General features: G+C 36.8%; 2 protein-coding genes across 6 annotated transcripts; both read right to left on the bottom strand.

The window, feature by feature from the left end:
- Positions 1–3,096: 3,096 nt before the first annotated feature.
- On the bottom strand, positions 3,097–8,067 carry LOC103705064 (basic leucine zipper 23-like). 4 transcript variants are annotated; one of them, XM_088710371.1, is made up of 3 exons: positions 7,745–8,067; positions 3,392–4,101; positions 3,097–3,311 (listed from the first exon to the last, which is right to left on the bottom strand). In XM_088710371.1, the coding sequence occupies exons 1-2, from the start codon at positions 8,065–8,067 to the stop codon at positions 3,414–3,416; spliced, it is 1,011 nt and encodes a 336-aa protein (XP_088566497.1). In that variant the 3' UTR covers positions 3,097–3,311; positions 3,392–3,413. The 4 variants fall into 4 exon arrangements, with proteins under 4 accessions (XP_088566497.1, XP_088566496.1, XP_038988223.1 ...); XM_088710370.1 differs by having other exon boundaries at positions 3,097–4,101; XM_039132295.2 differs by having other exon boundaries at positions 3,097–4,101; positions 7,726–7,885.
- Positions 8,068–8,153: 86 nt separating this feature from the next.
- Positions 8,154–19,438, bottom strand: LOC103705065 (WD repeat-containing protein 55-like). Of its 2 annotated transcripts, XM_088710369.1 has the most exons (16): positions 18,719–19,317; positions 18,609–18,641; positions 18,358–18,422; positions 18,187–18,274; positions 18,023–18,095; positions 17,473–17,579; positions 16,086–16,128; positions 15,927–15,983; positions 15,339–15,415; positions 12,398–12,443; positions 12,243–12,289; positions 12,059–12,132; positions 11,900–11,955; positions 10,136–10,262; positions 9,188–9,278; positions 8,154–8,196 (listed from the first exon to the last, which is right to left on the bottom strand). In XM_088710369.1, exons 1-15 carry the CDS (start codon positions 18,811–18,813, stop codon positions 9,211–9,213), a joined length of 1,056 nt encoding a protein of 351 aa, XP_088566495.1. In that variant the 5' UTR covers positions 18,814–19,317; the 3' UTR covers positions 8,154–8,196; positions 9,188–9,210. The 2 variants fall into 2 exon arrangements, with proteins under 2 accessions (XP_088566495.1, XP_008786883.1); XM_008788661.5 differs by lacking the exons at positions 8,154–8,196; positions 9,188–9,278 and adding an exon at positions 9,504–9,813 and having other exon boundaries at positions 18,719–19,438.
- Between the last annotated feature and the right edge of the window lie 754 nt (positions 19,439–20,192).

The raw sequence follows: 20,192 nt of genomic DNA, 5'->3' as shown, positions 1-20,192 counted from the left end.
TGCTTTATGTTGCAATAATTTATAGCTGGTTGGTGAATATAACAGAAGAAATACTATCATCTAAAGAGTATTGTAGAATGGCGTGCGATTTGTATTTGTTTATGTCAAATATAACATTTTTTTACTATAACCATTTTAAAGTCCATATATTAATCATAGTTTAATAAGTCAATCAAGATTTTTTATTATAAGATTTTGAATATATGCATATACATTGATACATGCAAGCGTGCGTGAATGCTATTCCATATGCTATCTATCCACTTTTTATTCTAAGAGGGGTGGAGGTTGGGCGGCAATAGTGGTGATTGGCTGTGACATAAAAAAGGCAGTTTCTTCTCCAGCATGGTTATGTGTTTGTAGATAAGATGCCACATCATTTATGGAATCAAGGGCAAGCTCACAACCACTTATCTACAACATAATCTATATACACAAGGAAAAAGAAAAAATAAATATATGATAATAATACTGCAGCTACAATATAGAATCAAGATTCAATTTTCATCAAAGAATTGTAGTTTGGCTGTTTTCAAATACAGGAATTGGGGAAAAAAAAGTGCAATGAGAGAGGAAATTAGATTGAACTCAAACAGAGTGAAGCGAAGGAAAATCTAGCAAGATATGTGAGAGATCTGACGTAATGTTTGGAACATTTTTGCAAAAGAAGTTTGTGCTCATAAAGAGAGATGGTCACCTGTAATCATAAACAGGGCTTCTTCACATATTGTAATCAAGGCATGCAGCTCACCAGGATCCATAAATAAGAATAATATTTTATATATTGTATGAAATGTCAACCAAATGGATGCTTCTTGACATAATGACAGTGCAGTCATGACAAAAGCAAGAAGCTAAGCTATTATATCCTCTAAGCATCATGAAGTATTATTTCACTCAATCAAAGCTACAAACTCTGCAAGTTACCACAACGTGCCGTGTGACGTATTGGAGGGCCAAGTTGAGGTATCATGTAACTTAAGTGAGAAATGAAATGATATAGAAATGGGCGAGTGGATAAGATATGCCTGTTGTAATTTGTTAGCAGACAATATCTCTCAGCACTAAAGCATTGCCTGTTAATCGGACTGTTTTATCTTTTTTGACTTAAGAAACTATTACTTCCATCTCAAGTTTGCAACCACATAGACTGGCCTGATTTCTCTGATCATGTCACCAGTTGATGATTACAAATATATATATATATATATATATATATATATATATATATATATATGTATGTATGTATGTATGTATGTATGTATATTTGATTGGTACTAAGGTTCAAGCAAAATAAAGAAAGTCAGATAGTTTATTCATTTTAGTATATATTGCCTTTATGTAGTTCCCTCTTGCTACTTGAGCAAATATTTAGCAGATTGGCCCTTCTACATGAAAAGAATCTGAAAAAATTCTTATGCCTAAATTCAGTTTTCGTATAGGGATAAGTTGATGTTTTATAAACAGAAACGAGGTAATATATGTTATTTATATAATATCACCATATAGTTCGTGATAGTATTATGATCAAATTACTTATGACGGTATTACTCATTTAGATAACACACGCATCTTGGCTTGGTCTAGCATATATTCCAATATATATAACTTACAAAGGAGTAAAATGTGCACAATTGTACAGATTTGCATAGACATACTGATTTGATAACTTGGTGTCAACTCAGTTGTCTCCAAATATGAGGAACTGAAACAGAGTGATCGAGGAAGGGTTCTCTTACCAAAATTCATGGCCTCATACAAATACAAAAAACTCTGACAATGACTAACCGATACCTGCTAACTCTCTAAATCAATATAGTGGAAAATTTTTTGAACATCACCACAGATACATAATAAAGCAGAGAACAGAGCTCTTATAGTGAGGAACAAATATAATTTTACTATAATCCATGAGCAATGTTATATCTTGGGCCTCTAATTAAGCATGCTTATAAATTTTTACAAACCAAAAGACTAATTTAAAGAATCAGGACTTATATTTCTTTTTGTTCCATTTTTCTGCTCTAGTGTCATGCAGTCTGTTGTTGATAAGGTTGAGAGATCATAGTCTGGAAGTCAGCCTTAAAATAGTTCAATTCTTACCAAAAGCCCAGTTTTGACTGGCAAGGACAAACCTATCCTTGAGTCTCTGTTACTAGAAGATCTTCCCCAACAGATTGGCACATATTAGGACAAATACATTGTCCTATGGTAAAATCTGCTTAAAAGATGTTTAAAGGCAACATGGAATAATGATCGAGAAAGAATTATTTATGTATTTAATAGCATGCTCACATGATGATTTACGTTATTGTTTTGAGCTAATGATTCCTTCCCCAACCTCCATACTATCTAATTAAGTTCAGAGTGTTCCCAGAAAAGCATTTGAAGATTCTGCCAAACCAATGCCACACAACCACTGCAAACTCAATGGTGGGAATTGCATTTATAGACATCCCTTAACACCGGAGACTTCAACTATGTAAAAACAAAAGGATGCTATTCTCGTCCAAAAGGGAAAAAACTATAAAATTAAATCACAATCTTGGATTCTCTATGACCTAGAAGTAGGAAAGATTTCTCAAAAGATTACAGTCCTGGACACCTCCTAACACCAGAGACTTCAAGCACGTAAAAACAAAAGTATGTTACTCTTCCAAAAGGGGAAAAACTATAAAATTAAATCTCGACCTTGGATTCTATACCTGGAAGTAGGAAAGATTTCTCAAAACATTACTGTCTATTTTATAAGAAGCTATCTTCTTGGGATAAATGGGGATGACTTTTGCAAGTCTAAATTAAGAACACAAACTTCCAGGTAACAAAGAGGCTTGGATACTATATAAGTCAGGTATTAAATAGAGAAAATATTTTATCTCAGTATTTCTCCAGTAGTTGAAAAACATAATAGGGATTTCCACCACTTGAAATGGACTCCAATAGCTCATTTGCCATTGCCTTTAAGACAATATGAACTAGCGAGATATCAATACAGTTCTATAAGATATAGTAAACTGGCAATCTATAGTTGCAGAACTAAAGAATCTTCACAGTTAAACATGTGACAATACCACTGGACAACTGAGCTGATCAGAATTTCTCAAAAAACAACCAAGGCATAATTCATTATATGAGTATCATGTACATTTATCCCAAAAAAGAGATTAGATTATTATGTACATAGAAAGCTTCCAATAACATATTACGAGCCGGAAGCATGTGCCATTTGTGGAACATTATTCTTGTAACAGGTCTATCATCCTTGCCTATAACTAGTACAAAAAAAATCTTCATTCTGGATGTTCTCAACACTAGTGACAAAAAGGTTCAAAAGATGACTCAGAATTTATATGATAATCAAGAAAATAACAAGATGTCCAAGAGCTCAAACCTCACCGTTTCAGCTATGCAATTCACTCAGCTTGGGAAGCAGATGAAAACAAACTCCCCATAACATCAAATGAATTCACAGCTTTAGCAATTTCCAAGTTCTGCCCGATATCCCCATTCAGGTCAATCTGACCATCCACAACTGCAGGTCCACAGCTCCCTTCCCAACTGACCACCTCCCCATTACCACCAAAACATTGTGCAGTGTTATCACACCTTAAACCAGCACCGTTGCATTGCTTCCGGAACGGAGAAGTCCCCAATTCAGCATCAATTTTCGCTCGGAGATCCACCAGAAGGCTTCTCAACCTAACCACTTCAGCCTCAAGTGCTGCTTGCCCCTGCAATCGCCTCAAGAGCTGCTGGTTCACAAGGCGCAATTTCTTAACCTCCTCCTCCAAATAAGCTGCATGGGCCTTCTTCTTTTGCCGATACTTTCGAACAGCCTCTCTGTTCCCCAGTGGCTTCTGTGATTTCTTCTGCTCTTCTTCTCCTCCGGCCGTGGGAAACATTCGGGTATGCGTGTGGTAACATGTATGGGTATGTGTGGCAGCTGCAGGTCCTGGAGAATTACAGGTGTGGGTGTGGGTGCATGTCCTCGTTTTCCTCAAGTACTCATCAAAGCTGTTCGTCATCTCAGGGTTCGGCAACAGGAGGAGGCTAGAAAGGTCTGCTCCTCCTCCATCATCCATCCTTACTGCATCCGTTGCTCTGTTGCAAAGAACACTAAATTTATCTCGATCACTCTTTCAACCCTACTGATGAATTAGACCAAACACTGGCCTTGCAAATTTAAGTGGGCCCAGAACTGAAAAAAGGAACCACCTTTTTCAAAAAGAGATTGATTGTATGAGAAGTCGATGAACTATAAAACCACATATATTCATCAAAATCCAGATGAAAGATTCATATCAAGCAAGAAGCGCCAAAAGATGGTTCCTTTCCTATCATTAATTCATCCAAGTAGGAGGCCTAAAGCACAGCTACCACCGCAAGCACCAAACTTATTGAATTCAGCACTATAGATTCAGAAGAGAAACAGATACCAAAGGTGCCCACTAAGATTGCACAACCCGCAACCAAAGGCAGAGAACTCTAATCTCATCACAGTACAGCTAGTTCCACAACATTCAAACCAGAAAAATGGAACTTTTCTGTGAGATTGGAGAGATACCGAGATGGGAAATTCGCCTAGGGAGTCGAAATCGAGAATCAAAATGAGACCTTGGCGACTAGCTCAGAAGAGGGAAACCATCAGAGAGCTTCCGAGTCGACGGCAATATCACAGAGAAGACACAGAAGGGGGAGCTTTTTCCCCTAAATCTTTCATTTTACTGCTTTGAGGGGAACAGAATCTGGGAAAGTAGAGATGAGAGGCAGAGGTTGAAATTTTGATGTGACTGCTGTGGAAGGGTTCGGAGGAGCAATTGTTCTCCCGTCATTTTCTCATCACATCTTGGATACTTAGATTTCCATTTTTTTAGCGCTTTATTTGCATATTTAATCTTGGATTTTTAGACTTCAAAGCATACATGTTCGTCCTCAATATAGTATCATTTGATCGTATTCTGTAATTTATGTTATTTTTGAGATGACAATCAGATCAGGCCAGATGAATTATGAATTGGACCGGATATTAAAAATTTATGGATCCAAATTTAATATATTTAGTAAATAAATTAAAATTTTAAATTCAAATGTTATTTTATAAAATAGATAATATAACTAGATCTGTTGAAACAAGTTAAATGATTTAGTCAGTTAAGTATGGCCATTTTTTATTTTTTATTTTTATACAAATTATATATATATATATATATATATATATATATATATATATATATATATATATATATATATATATATATATATATATCTCGAAGCTTTATGCTAGTAATATAAAAAAATAATGAACATGTCCAGTACAATTGCCGAGTGAAGATACAAGATTATTTTTTGGGTGCATGACAGCTCATAATGTTGACCTGAGGAAAATGACTTAACTAATTTGGAATAGATATATCATGAGTAATTTTATCTTCTGTTTTAGTTACAGTTTTAAAAATAATTTTGAATGAAGTTGACCAATTTTTTTAAAAAGTAATAACAAATATTTTTATCTTAAAAATTAAAAAAGCATAAATGAAAGCTTTATGTCACAAGTAACTGATAATAACTCACTTGGAATAGTTACTCCTAATGCAAGAAAGTTTAATTGGGTCAACAAAGTCTTTTTAAAACTGTTTAGCTAGTGTAAAACTTATTCCAAGTTTTACATCTTTCCTATTCACAACTGTGCTATCTTAGGAGTTACAGTATACAAGCAATCCAACCGAATAGTGATAAGAAAGCTATGAAGTATTATATATTCTTTTTTGAATTTTTAAGTAAATTATAACAAGATTTTTCAATTATCAATTATTCTTTTCCTTTTCAAAGCTAAAAGATAAAAAAAGATTAGAAATACAAGCATTGAAGGGTATCTAAAAAATTCAATTCATATAACCTACTCTAAATTGATTTCAAGTGATAGGTTTCCAACTCAATCAACGTATCTATGGTTGTGTATGAGTTGAAATATATATTAATTATTACTCATTGATGAAAGAGTAATATATTTTAACGGTCATTAACTAGTATTGAATGGGTCCAAAAAAATGTTTCTAGTAGCATAATCTTATACTTTACTAGGATCTAATCATCAAAACTTATTGAATTCAAATTTACCAATATTTTAAGATGTGATACATCATGACACTATAAAGTAAATTTTTAAGTCATATGGTCTATTGTATATTTTAGTATGCTTTCATAATTAGACTGTTCATTTTGTACCAATTTAATGTATAGGTCAAGGACTTCACACACACACACACACACACACACACACACACTGTATATATGTATATGTTGACCCATTTTTAGAGGTGTTGGTCAAATTCAATAGAATGGATCTTCAATTTGGAAATGTTCTATCAAACATTTAACATCTAGTTGCATTTATTTTTAAGTTCATTAATTGAGTTGCAAAATGTAATGCAATTGTCAAATACGATCTATAAAAATTTGAGTATTTATCAATTTTTATATATATTTCAGAATATTCTTGCATATGAATCAAAATTTTCTGAAATTTACATAATATACTATGCTAGAACCCTTTTCGATCTTTTAGATTGTGGCAGATGTTTTAGATTTTTATTTTGCTACTTCAATCATGAAATTAGATAGGGAGTATACAATCCTCTACTTATACTATGATTGTTACTTGCAAAATAATTATTATTTTTAGTTTTGTTGTTTGAGGTAGCATAATATATAACTTGACGTTGCTATGGATACAATATTTGAATATCAATTAATATTTTTTTCTGTTTTTTGCACGATATTAAATACTAAAATATTAGTCGTTCATGCGGATGATAGATATATATTGAGATGGACAAAAATCTTGGATTGCTTAGGTGGAAGGTTGAAAAATCAAAAAAAAAAGTGAGATATCAAAATTGCCTATGCTGCATATATGAATAGATATTTCACCCCCTCGAAGATTGTAAAAGGAAGATAACAAAATCTAAAGTGCGTTTCAAGCGATACCTCGAGATATTTCAGTTTACATTAGCTGCAATAATAAAGTTGGAAATTTTTAGCATCCCATTTCAGCTTTTTCAAACCAATGAGTATTTTGGTCTTGCTGTACTCTCCAACTATGATAAGTATTTCAGACACCTTCATTATGTTCCTAACTGGTCAACCGAAACCATCACCATATGGGAACAAAGGCTCCAATCCAGATCCGATTATGAATCATGTCTCTGATCTATGTAGAATCATGGACAGGTTCTTACACAAGTATGGATGGAAGATTGTCTTTTGGTCAACCTGCATAAGTCCTAAAGACTTCAGAAGGGGGCCCTGGTTGCTGTACTTGTCGGACCGATAGCCAACCTGATGAGGATGGACGGTTCGCATGTAAAGATAGCGATGGAGTTATGGCCCTAAAGAACTGGTTGACCACATAGTGCGCTTTGGGTTGCAAAGTCTTTGCCGGTATGATCGAGGGGATTAAGTCCCCTTGGTCAAAGCTGGTGTGAAGGATAGTCAAAGGAGTTGTTGGGGAGTCGCTTTCAGATGGAGATTGAGGGTCCCACCTAGATCTTGTCTAGCGTGATGCGACATGGAAGGCTGAGATTAAATTAAGTAGATTTCATGCGATAAATGTGGGCGGCCATACGGCATTTATCCGCGCGGCCGATTTTTTTTTTATTTTATTAGGACGGATGGATTATGGCTGACGGATACAAATACATCCAATAAAATCAAAAAATAGAATACCTCAGAGTGCCAAGAGTACCTCCCATCTTCAGTCCACAGGGTGCCTCCGGAGTGACAAGCTACATACGCAGTCACCCAATCCGCAGCATTATTGGCTTCACAGTAAATATACTTGGCCTGAAAGGCCCCTCCAACCCTTACCATAATCCAAATGTCTCGGAGCAATGGATAGTCATAACTGTTATCCCTTGGACTCTTTCGGATCCAACTGACTGAATCACCCTCCAGAATGATGGACCTGGCCTGTAATACGCACCGGGCATGGCGAAGGCCCGTCCAATCAACTCTCAGCTCTGCATTCGGAACTGAAGTGTCAAATAACTGACCATTCCCATCAGCCATAATCCTGGCAGACGGATCCCGAATGACAAAATCCGCACCTTCCCTCGTGCCACCGTCTCGAATGACTACCCCCAGCCGTTTTCTTCTTCGCGCATGAATAATGCATAACACCTGGAATAAGTTTTATATCTGCCAAAAATCATCAAATAACCCTGTCACTGGGACTAATTTGAGTCATACTGACTAATTACATCAGTCATGTTCTAAAATTATTTAGCTAAACTTTAGTTTTGCCGAATAATGATTCTTATTTCTAATAAGATGGCAAGTAACAATTCTAAAGAAGCATCAAGCAGGTGAGGCATGCAATGATACGAGAGAAGTAGACAATTTGTGTCAAAATTCTGAAACTGGTGCACCAAAAATGACAATCCCCACTTAACTAATTCTTACTGTGGACTGGAAGTCACTTAAAACAAATTATATTAGCCAATAAATTCACCATTCGTGATTTTAAAAATGTTGCCATTTAATGTTATCTTATTATAGGCTATATATAACAAGAATAACTGCAGCTACATCATCTTTTTACCGTTAATTCAATCAAAATGATTCCTTTTAGTCAAATCTCTATGCCTGTGCAAAAAGTAATAATTTATTCTGTTAATGTCGACATGATCGAATTTCCCTCCACTATTTCAGAAAAAGTTCAGATTTATCTAGGCAAATAATGTTCATTATTTCCACTATATTGAAAAACATTTGTTGAAGGACCCTCTCAAAGGATTTCAGGTAATATCAAACTTAAATACTATTTAGATATAATGCAGCCCACCACACCACGTTGAGCAGCGAAAACTAGGAAGGTTAAAAAGACCAATTATAAAGGTTGTTATATTAAAAAACAAAAAACATGGAATTTTGCAGTCAATGTTATTTTCATTTTGACACCCCCTCCCCCCCCCCCCCCCCCCCCCCCCCCCCCCACAAAAAAAAAAAACAACAAAAAAAAAAAAACCCGCCCCCAATTAATTATTTTTTTTGGTTCAGCGAATTACTTGGTTCAGAAATTTTTGAATGCCTTCGCCCCTAGTTCCAGCACACCATTTAAGTGGAGTCAAATGACAATACCTAATTTCAGTACTAAATGCATATATTCATTAAGCACGAGAGCACATACTTTTTCAGGATGGAGGGCTCTTGTCATTCATGGAGTGAGGAGCAAGCGTCCAAAAAGTTTGAAACTATATTATTCTTGCACAAGTCTGAATCTGCAAAATTGGAAACAAAAGGGCTGCTTTTGCACAATCCTCAAAAAATAACAATGAAACTGCACTCAATTCTTAATAGGGTCATGCAGATGAAAGCACACTTACACTATATATAGATGCTACAAGGCATTGCATATACTGAATGACTTTGACAAAGTAACAAGGAAAAGCTGAAAAGGATGCACTGGTTAAAGCAAACAATATAGGAATCAAATCCAAACCAGATAGCAGGAACAACATTTGTTCAAATTTAAATGTGAAGAAAAACTAATTTGGTTCATAAGATACAACTCAGCCCGTTTAAGTTGCCGGTATAAATACATTTTCCTCTTGGAAGCCGATAAAGAAACAAAGAATCACGGTCGCTATTTCTATTGAAATCCCTGTCTTGCTGACATTAGCAGAAGAAGCACTTTCATCTTCAGTGGAAAAAATACATGTCTTGTTTGGAGGACATTCCACTATAAGTCTGCAAAGAAATCTGAAAATGCGGTATTTGAGGTCTGACCCTTGTCAGCCTTCTTTCTCTTTGGTTCTGCACAAATGTTACAGAAAACAATTTACTGAAACATTGAGTAATACACTATATATAAGGTAAGGCCTCTCAGCAAGCTATCTCTGTAAACAATGCTGTCATGCATGGTTTAGTGCATTCATGTCAATTAGCTTGACACCTGAGATCCCTGCTCTGTCTACATCTTTTCAGCTGAAATTATCTATATGGGATAGTGAAGTACAGCTTTCCAGCACAGGCTTTCAAATCATGCCCGCAGTTTGCATTTCAAAAAGTAAATTTGCTACTTTTGATGAATAAAGGCAGAAGTTGAATGCTTGAGAACTCTCAAATACAAACATACCTTTAGTGGGCTTAAAAGGCTTTATGTCCACATCCATTTCATCGTCATCACTATCTGATTCAATCAACTGACCATCTGGTGCTGGGGCTCCCTGATGACCATCCAAAAGCTCTTGCAAGTCCCAAAGCTAATGTGAATCAAATATGTCAAGTCAGATAGTTGAAAATGCCAAATTCTATAGATGTACATCTGACATATAATGGATATTGGAGTATGAGATGTCAGGGTGCACATCAGGTGCACCATAAATGATGTCATGAAGTACATCTATAGTACTCAAGAACACTGTCCGCTAATATAAAACATCAATAAATCCTACTGGCATATAAAAATGTCTTATCTTGCTATTTTTTATCATGTCAACTTCTGACACAATCTATTCAGCACGGGCCTTCTACGGTGGAAGTCATGTATTCAGTTCCCCATAAGGTGGTTCAAGGAAACTATCAAACATCTCTATGACGCAGGTAATATGATGGTTGTAATTTGTCACAGTCGATAAATGAATAAGGAGCATGGTTGGGTAAACACAGTTTGGCCAGAAACGGTACAAGCGGCAGCATTCAAAGTAGTATGTGAGTTGGGATATTTTTGTGTTCACCTGCACCAGCTACTTGAGTATGGAGCCAATTGTAGTGTCAGGTTGAGTCATTATACCTAAGGATGCAGCTCAGGTGGGTTCGTTGGACAAGGATCAAGCCAAGCACAACTGAAGAAAATATTTAACCCAAAACTCCTCAAACAAAGCAAACTGCCCAACCTGACAGAAAATACTCAAGTCAACCCAAAAATAGCCCAACAACAAACCTAATCGACCCATTTCTGAAGTTCTCAACCTAAACAGATGAGCTTGAGCTAGCTCAAGTTTGGTTGGTTCAAGTCATGGTACGCCGTACTAGCCCGAACCGGGTGGTACAAAGTGTAGCGTACCATATCGATTCGGTGCTGGTACCAAATACGGGTGGCATACCGACACTCAATACGCTAACAAAATTTCATACCATATCGTACCGACGCTATACTAATATGGCACCGGTATGGGGTTTGGTACCGAGACGGCGAATCTTGGTTCAAGCAATGCTTAAGATCAATTGACTTGGAGTTTAATCACTAATATATGAGACAAGTACGATTTGTTCAAGAGTCCTATGGAGAATGGGGGTTAGGCTCCAGTTGAGTTGGATTAGGTACTAAATTACAGAAATTCAGGTTCCCAAACTCGAGTCGACTTTAAGCTGGGTTGATATGTCTCAACCCAAGCTGAACCCAAGTTAGATAATATTAGCTCAACATGATCCCAAATTATGGGTTGATTCAGGTTAACCCAGCCTGAGTAGCACCCCTATTTACACCATACTAATAAAGCTTAATTTCCCAGCAAAAAAAAGTGAAAAAACTCATACCCATTAAAAGAAAACTACTGCTTATCTTGCCAATAGTTACAGTAAAAAAAAATGCGGATCCAAATATTCTAGTCAGATAAATAAATTATATTTGATAGTGGATAAAAGGGAAGAATTGGCCTTGAATGATGACTCTCAGGCCTAAAGTCATTTACTAATTAATCTGAAAGGTGAGAAATTAAAATCTGCACTTAGCACTTTAACAGTACTAATGATCTACCAGGTTTCAGAAACCACACATTTATTAAGATAAATGATTTCAGAAAATAATTTTAACTAGTATGCAAGTTATCTATGTCACAAGTGGCCAAAGTTTTAAAATAATAAAAAGGGGTGCCAGTATAACATTCTGGGAGCTCACCTTTAACATTTGATCATGGGAAATGCTGCCAAGGAATTTTCTATCATTTGAGAAAGCTGTGAGAAAACAAAATAACAAAATAAGCTTATTCGCAGCTAACACCTATTGTAAACAAGGTCATCCATACTGATAAGCAGAAAACAAGATGATGGACAGTACCAAGGCGTTCGATAGGGTATTCTGAGTGCTCGGCAAGTGGCTGAATTATTCTATTTGGTAAAATGCCCACCAACCTAATAACAACTGGGATATCAGATTTGAAAGGAAAACCAAGGTGTTTGTATTAATATGAACCATAACATAACTTGAACTGGAAGTTTAATTCCCAAAATAAAATTCAGACCTGATCACTCCATCTTCTGATCCAGAAATAAGGGTATCTTCATCAAGCTAACAAAAAGACAAATTTCAAAACAAAAAAAAATGATGGGAGAAACTTTCAAGCGAATTCAGCAAAAAAAGGGGAGAAGAAAAAGAAACAGCGCAAATATCACTCACCTTCAATAATGTATCAACTGACATAGGGTGCCCAAGAAAACGGTCGCTGATTACACATAGAAGAAAACAATTAACTTGGGTGTGCATAACTTAATGCTATGTTCTACAAAAGTGGCACATCCAATGTGTCTATAACTATACACCAATGTGTAGCTCAACATGCATCAAATAGGGTATTGACACTCCTAAACATTGGGTTAATCTCATCAGTGCTTCCCACTGGGTTTGCAATTACTACTAGAACTGTTATTTTAGGAATTGGTGCCAATAACAAACCAGATACTAGTGTTCTATGAAGGCCATTATTGCCATATCAATAGAAGTGATACCAGTGCATGTACAGCCACAGTAGTTTCTTCAAGGGAGTCATCAAGTATTGGCATTATAACTATCCAACATAGACAGCAGCTCTGGTGCGAATATTAGTGTCATTCTTAATGGTAGCGGTTAGGGTCAACATCAGTATGTTTACTGGTTCTGGTGCTTGTATAAGCACAATTGCAGCATGAATGAACTTTAACATTTTATATGGCAACATGAACTGATTTGTGTTAAAATCAGCATCCAGACCTATATGTCCGGTCATCTAACTAACATTGTTATCAGTACTACATAAAGATAAATGACGAGAGCATAAAAGTGCGATCTACATATCACCTAAATTAGTGTTATTGCTAACTGATAATGATAAATTCACCGAGTTAATATTATATTTTTTGTTTGGCACAGGTTAGTATAAATTATAGTTTAAATGCGCATTTGGTAGAGTTTAGAGGAATGCATCATGGCCCCAAACCGCGCGGGCCCAATCCTGCCATGATATGATCAAGCATAATTGCACCCAAACATCCGAGCCCGCGTGCGATCTTCCAGTGATCCTCGCGTTCCCTCCTTTTTGGATTAACACCCGCACTCTTCCGGAATAGAGATTCCCACTCTCACTTCATCACAAAGAAAAAGAACTTTTTAACCTCCAATCCCATGAACAAAAGCTGAAATTACTATTTATTCCCAAAATTTCTATTCATGGCTGAAATCACTGTTCATATGAACAGTGTTCCGTGAAAACACTGTTCATATGAACAGTGTTTGAGATGAAACTGTTCATATGAACAGTGTTACGTAAAAACACTGTTCATATAAACAGTGTTTCGGAAATGTTCTTTTCTGATCACTGTTCTTCTTCCTCCCAGCAGCTTCTTTCGCCCGTTCCAGCCGCATCCGAGCTGCCCGGATCCGGCGTCTGAGTATCCCGCAGTGCTCTTCAGCCTCCCATGTCCATTTCGAGTCGTGATCTCGCTTCCAATCCGGCGTCCACGAAGCTCCAAGTGATCCCGCATCCATCCATCGTCCGGAACCACTGCTTCTTCCGCATCCATCCCAGGCGTCCGTCTGTAGCTCCTTCCCAAATCAGCGTATCACACATCGCGGCCAGCTCGTCCCCAACGCGTCTCCAACCCCTCAACCGCGTGTCAACCGCGATCACAGCTCCATCCCGGCGTCTCTTCCGCGTCTCCTTCCTTACGCGATCAAAATCCCAGCTCTTCCGTGCCATGAACGTCCCAGCCGGCACATCCAAAGAAGGAAACCCACGGATCAGCCCGTCCGCATTCATCTTCTGACCCAGCAATCTCCCAACAATCAAGCCATGATCAGCTCCATTCCGTGATCAACGTTCCCAGCTGTCTCCCGGAATCCCAGCGACCGCATTCTTCACACGGCGAAAATCCCAGCGCTCCGCAATCACGGTGCTGCCAGCTCGTCCCCAACGCGTCTCCAAGGGCTATAAGAAGAGGGGAAGAAGGCAGAAACAAGAGAGGGAGCTCTCGGCTGGGTGTTGAGCCAAAGAACAGGGGAGAGAGGGAGCTCGGTTTGGTGGGGAGAGAAGAAGAAACAGAGCATTGCTCTGTTCTTGGAAAGAAGAAAGAAAAAAATATATATATATTCTATGTTGAAGTTCCACCATGGAAGAGAGAGGGAGAAGAAAAGTGATTTGTTTTTCTTTCTTTTTCTTTATTTTATTTGCAAAAGAGAAGGAGTATTAGGCCTCTAATCTCCATTGTTATTTGTAATCGATTTTATTTTTATAAAATCTATCATTTCTTTTTCATGCAATCATTGTTCTAAGTTCAGTTTAATTTTTCTTTTTTTATGCAAACTTTTTAATGTTTGCTTTCTATACAATATATTAATTTTTTTTAATGCAATCCGTACTCTAGGTTTAGTTTAATCTCTGCAATTTATTCTGAAATTCTTAGTTTTAAAATAACTCTGAAATTAATCTTTGCTATTCGACTGGTGATTTTAATTCATATTCTGTCTTTAAAAATCGACCCCTACTCTGCATCCAATTTCAATTGCAAAGTTTTCTTTCTTCCCTTTGCTTATTTTCAATTAAAAAATATTCAACATCCCCGACGTAATGTTTTTCTTTTGTTATTCAAAAATCAATTTTGAATCCGAGTGAATGTTTAAATTTTTATGCAACTCCAACCGCCTCCCTGTGGATCGACCTCTTACAACCACTATTCTTCGAGTAGAACAGGTAAGAGTAAAATTAATTTAAACTTTGTCTGTCGATTCTAACAACGATCTGTTTAGCATATTTTTAAGTAAACAGAAATCCGACAACAATAAGGTTAAATATTAACAACAACGCACTGATACTAATATTTGAGTGTCGATTATATAGAATACAGAAGTAAATACAAATACTACTGTTTTTGAGAAACTATATAATCATGAACAAATAAGATCTTTGTCCACCGAGATGACAAGGTAATAGAACAAGAGAAGAAAAACAACAAACTAGACTGTAGTGGGAAAGGCAGCTTCTATTTTACAACTGACTATGCCCACAAAACTGAATAATGACGTACTAACACCTTAAAATTAATGCCAGTTCTGATGTTAATGAAGTTTGCAGTAACAAGTAACATACCTGCAATCCTTGAAATGGCCCCAAGAATATAGCAACAGAGCTCCAGTCTGAGTTCCACAAATAACTTTCCGGCCATTCTGATTTTAGAAAACCAATCAGCGTTGGAAAGTCATTGATGAAGTCCAAATACATGGGGAATCACAGTCACAAAGGTACAAAACAAGAAAACAAGGCATGAAAAATTATGTATCAATTTCTGTTGAATTAACTGTTTTAATTTCTACAATGTAAGTCTTACAAACTCAAGGGAAGTCATTCCGGAGAAAAATTGGTTTTATGTTACCTCCAATGAAATTTAACAGAAAGAAATGGATAGTGAAATTAAAGTAGAAATAGACAACGATACTAAGCAACAGATAGTGAAATTAAAGTAGAAATAGACAATGATACCGAGCAAACTTTTTTACCTAGGTGATCTCCAATTAGTTCCTAGGTAATTACAGGTAAGCAAGTTCAGAATGCTCACAGAAAGCAGCAGATATTGGTTACCTTAATTATAAAGCAAGAACTTGCATCTAACAATTTGATTTAATAATCGAGTAATGTGCAAAGAAAATGTGGCCTGCTAAAAGCAGTGATGAATGTCACCTTCATTATGACTAAAGACAGCAACTCATCTTCCGAAAATTCAGACTGGGATTGCACCTAATACCAACATAACAACCAAATCAAATTTAAGAGCACGTTCACAAGGCCTTGTATGCATTCTAACTTGTCACAAAAAGGAAATGGCAATAGATAGCTCACCTTATTTTTCCTAAGACTGCAAACAGATAGAGTTCCATCCCCACTGTAAACAATGAAAATCAAAGGGGAGCTTGGAGTTATGACTCCAAAAGCAGCAACATAGATGGAAAAAAAAAATAATGTGGCAGTCGAAAGCTTCCAAATGTAAGAAATATGAATGAGAAATAAAGCTTTTGTATCTGAAATTGTATAGTGTAGAATGGAATAGTACTTCAATGATTGAAGGTAGCACATCAGAACCATTTCTGAAAAGCATACATAGGAAGTAGCGATGGGAGAGGTCGAGAAGGGGTGAAAAAATCTTGTGAACATAGACAGAGGCAAACAATGTCCCATCACAGTCAACAGTCTATCAACATGAAAAATCTATTAAGGTTGTTAATAGCTGTGACTTTCCGGCAGCAACCTCTTGCACTACTGGTTTTGATATTTTAGAAGTGACAGTCAGAGACTGCATCAACTAATCAGTATATATCATGGAAAGGGAATTCTTTTTGCAACTATATGAATTTCAAAAAGAAGTCAATTAAACTAACGTTCATGCTGAACCAAACAATTCCTCAAACGCTCAAACTAAGGGGCAGTCTTTCTTAGAGATGCAACTCGGGTAAATTTATTATTTCTGATTGCATAAAAAAGAAAATTGAAAAAAAGGAAAAAAATGCTAATGCCCCCCAATAATCTACGGTTTCAGTCTGTATGTCATTATCATGGCTCCAACAAATATTGCTCCCTCAATAAATCTATAGGTTAGAGGATCTGCATTTAGGTAAACTATCAAAGGAAGAAATTGAATGATATCAGCTCTGAAACTCCTTTCCGATGAGATATCCACCAATATAAAATTCAGAAAATATAAAATTATCCACCAAACTCGAATATGTATTAAGACATATAAAATGAAGAGTGGCTTGTTTCCAATCATAAAATATTTCAGTTAATAAGAAGACTAGTAAGTTTAGGATTAAGATGTCGGCACTATGATAGCTATGCTAGATATTTAATGGTTTTAGATACTAATAAGCTAGATTTATGAATATCTCCGCCAACACTCAAGGAACAAGTCATATGGTGCTTTGTTTGAGAGAGAGAACCTGCAGTAAAAGTTCTCAATTTTTGAAGGATCACGCTCTTGATTTTTAAAGCATGCCTTCAATAGGTAAGACAAGATTCTATCTTTTTATATATATAATTTGTTACCCTTATTGTATAGTTGTCAAGATAGGACAAATCCTGCAGAACCCCATTCTAATCAATCAGGCAAAATTATTCAGTTGTTAGACCACCATGCATTATAATAGAATAGCTGAAGAAGAGGAAGCCCTTTGAAATGCTAAAAAACTCAAAAAAAAAAAAACAATGGTGCACGTTGAAATGTAAGGTCCACCTTGTTCCTAGAAGTTGCATAGTACCAGGCACGAAAGCTATATCAGAGATATAGTCTTCATGGGCATGAAAGGAATTGCAACAAACATGTTGTCTGGTGTCCCACACCTGCAAAACCGGCAGAGTCAGCAACCAGTGATATCTACATTGTGTGGAGAGCTAGGAATCAGGTCTTGCTCTCAACCTTGATGTACACTCAGTTAATATATGTAAAACATAAAATATAGGTATCAAATCGAATGTCCAAGAAAAAGCTCGATAAAGAGACAACAAAGCAAGGAAAAGATAATCATTCCCAGCTAATCACAACCAAAAAAAAAAAAAAGAAAAAATTTCATACAACATCTACCAACATGTCACACGAATTAATAAGAGCAGATTAGCTTAAACAATTGAAAATATAACTTGCTGCAAAGATTTCTACAGGTTACTAGCATGAGAGACCATCTGTAACAAAAATCTTTATCTAAATATATTTAGGCGTGCATCTAAGACGAGGTGAAGTAATGATAACAACAGCACCAACATGAACTCAACTGGCAGTTATTCACCTTTATGTACCCTTCATCGTCTCCAGATGTAATTGTCGTCTCTGTCAAATTGACCAGGCGGTTCACTGCATCCCTTCATCAATAGAACACAAATTGTATTATCTCTTGCTGGAGCTAAGAAGATACCATGACAAAAACTGCACAATCAAATAAACTCAGCCAACCCATGAGCATCTTCTAGACGTGCAATGGCAGTTCCAGTCTCCACATCCGTGGCAAGAATCGAGCAATCCGGGGAACCCGTCAGAATTACTGGGAAGAGACGACAAATAAAAAATGTAATTACGATGTGCAACTGAAGGTGGCCAACAATTGGTTCAGCTATAAATTCTTACCGCGCCCCGAATCGACAAAACGAACTGCTCTACAAGACTCAACATGGGCATTAATTTCCAATAACCTAGAACAAGTACAAATTCCAAACCACAATCATATCAAAAAAATCCAATATTTAACTATCAAACCAAATAAATTTGGCAGAACAAGATCACAGGCATAGAAACCAACGAAATTCGGAAATTGAGGGGCTCTTCGAGCAATCCTTAACACTTCTAATACTGGAAAATTACTAATTGATTTGAGGTACCTTTGCGGCTGCGAATCGGCGGCATAACGGTACCTGTTTGCATGTATTTATAATGGAAATTAGACGATTCTTTTACCAACAGAAATAAAAATTTCTAGGTTAGAACTTACAAGTGGAGGTCCCCATTGATAAGACCGGAAGCCACCAGAGGAGAGGAAGGGTGGAAATCGAGATCGAACGGAAGTTTTCCCAGATTAATCTCCATGGGGTGAGCTCGAAGTATCTTGCGAGCTCGAAAGAGAGGTTTTGGGTTTTAGGGTTAGGTTTTGGGAAGAGCCCGAAATGGAGGAGAGGAAGGGTGGAAGCTACGACGCCGAGGACCCGCAAGAAAGAGACGACGGGAGAGAAGGGTGAAACCTAGGGCGGGGAGAGGGGAGGGAGCGTCGGAAACCCTAGGAGGAGACGGCGGCGGACTCCTCACACTCTCCGGCCCTGGATTTCAAGAAAATTAGGGTTAAAAACTTTAGTTAAAAAAAAAATAGGTACGGCCAAAGTTCAGATGTCGGCCGCCGGGACTGCGTTTTTCCGAGACCGTGCCGGTTTTATCGCCTCCCGAGCCCCTCCGTTGATGTCTTGCCAAAAATCAGCGAACCTCCTATCCGTTCGACGCTGTTATTGTTTGATTATAATCCATCCTTGAGCCAAGTAGGGTTCAAAATGTGCATCCATACTCGATCGAAACTGCAGGCTTATGGGTCGAGCATGGATGGAAAGATAAACCCAAGAAAACATTTTGGTTTTGGTTAGGTCTGCAAAAAGTTCATCCGGTTTGGATTTCATTTGCCTCTGTCATATACTAGATTAGCATATAGGTTTCATGAAACAAAACTAATCTAGATCCAGCCCTTGCAATCCTGATTGTTTATGCAGTACATAATGCATAATTCTACTTTATATCCCTCATGTTTTATATAAAACTTATTAAATACATTTTTGAGATTATTTCATTAATAAATATTCTTCAAAATGCAAAAGGAATTTAACTCTTATACCTACTCTCAATCCAACATTTATCTAGACTCAATCCATGCGTAAGCCAACCTAGACTTAATCTTGTTAGATACGAATGCCTAAACCTCTCAAGAGGTCTAGATCTGAATCTAAGATAATGGTGTATGAGTAATTGAGCTCCTAGAATTTTGGTGAGTTGTAATAATGATGATTAATTTAGACAATTTTTTGTTTGATCTTGATTTCTACCTTTCCTCGCCCCCTGTGGCTACTGGTCTTATTGACATAATCTTGTAAATTTTAATCCTAGAAACGATAAAAATGACCATCTAATTTCCATAATAAATACTTGCAAACACCGAACATTACGCCGCCGATTCCGAAGGTAACTCAAATCGAGCAGTACTTTTTCAACTAACTACTCGAAAAAGAGATTTTGAGTTTTAGACAAGATTTGTTGTACCGGTATCGAATTCCGTATTAGTGCCATACTAGCAAAGTATCAGTATAGTATGGTACGGAATTTTTTTGGCGTACAGAGAGTCAGTATGTCACCGATACCAGTATTAGTATCACAAAAGATCGTACTCAAATCCGCATGTTCCATCCGATCCGATTGGATAAATGTTGGAC

The sequence above is a fragment of the Phoenix dactylifera genome, chromosome 14, assembly GCF_051530095.1.
Source record: "Phoenix dactylifera cultivar Ajwa chromosome 14, Ajwa_hap1_PhDact_Kaust_v1.1, whole genome shotgun sequence".
Taxonomy (NCBI): domain Eukaryota; kingdom Viridiplantae; phylum Streptophyta; class Magnoliopsida; order Arecales; family Arecaceae; genus Phoenix; species Phoenix dactylifera.
Note: the sequence above shows the minus strand (reverse complement) of the source record. Positions and strands in the feature narration are given on the sequence as shown.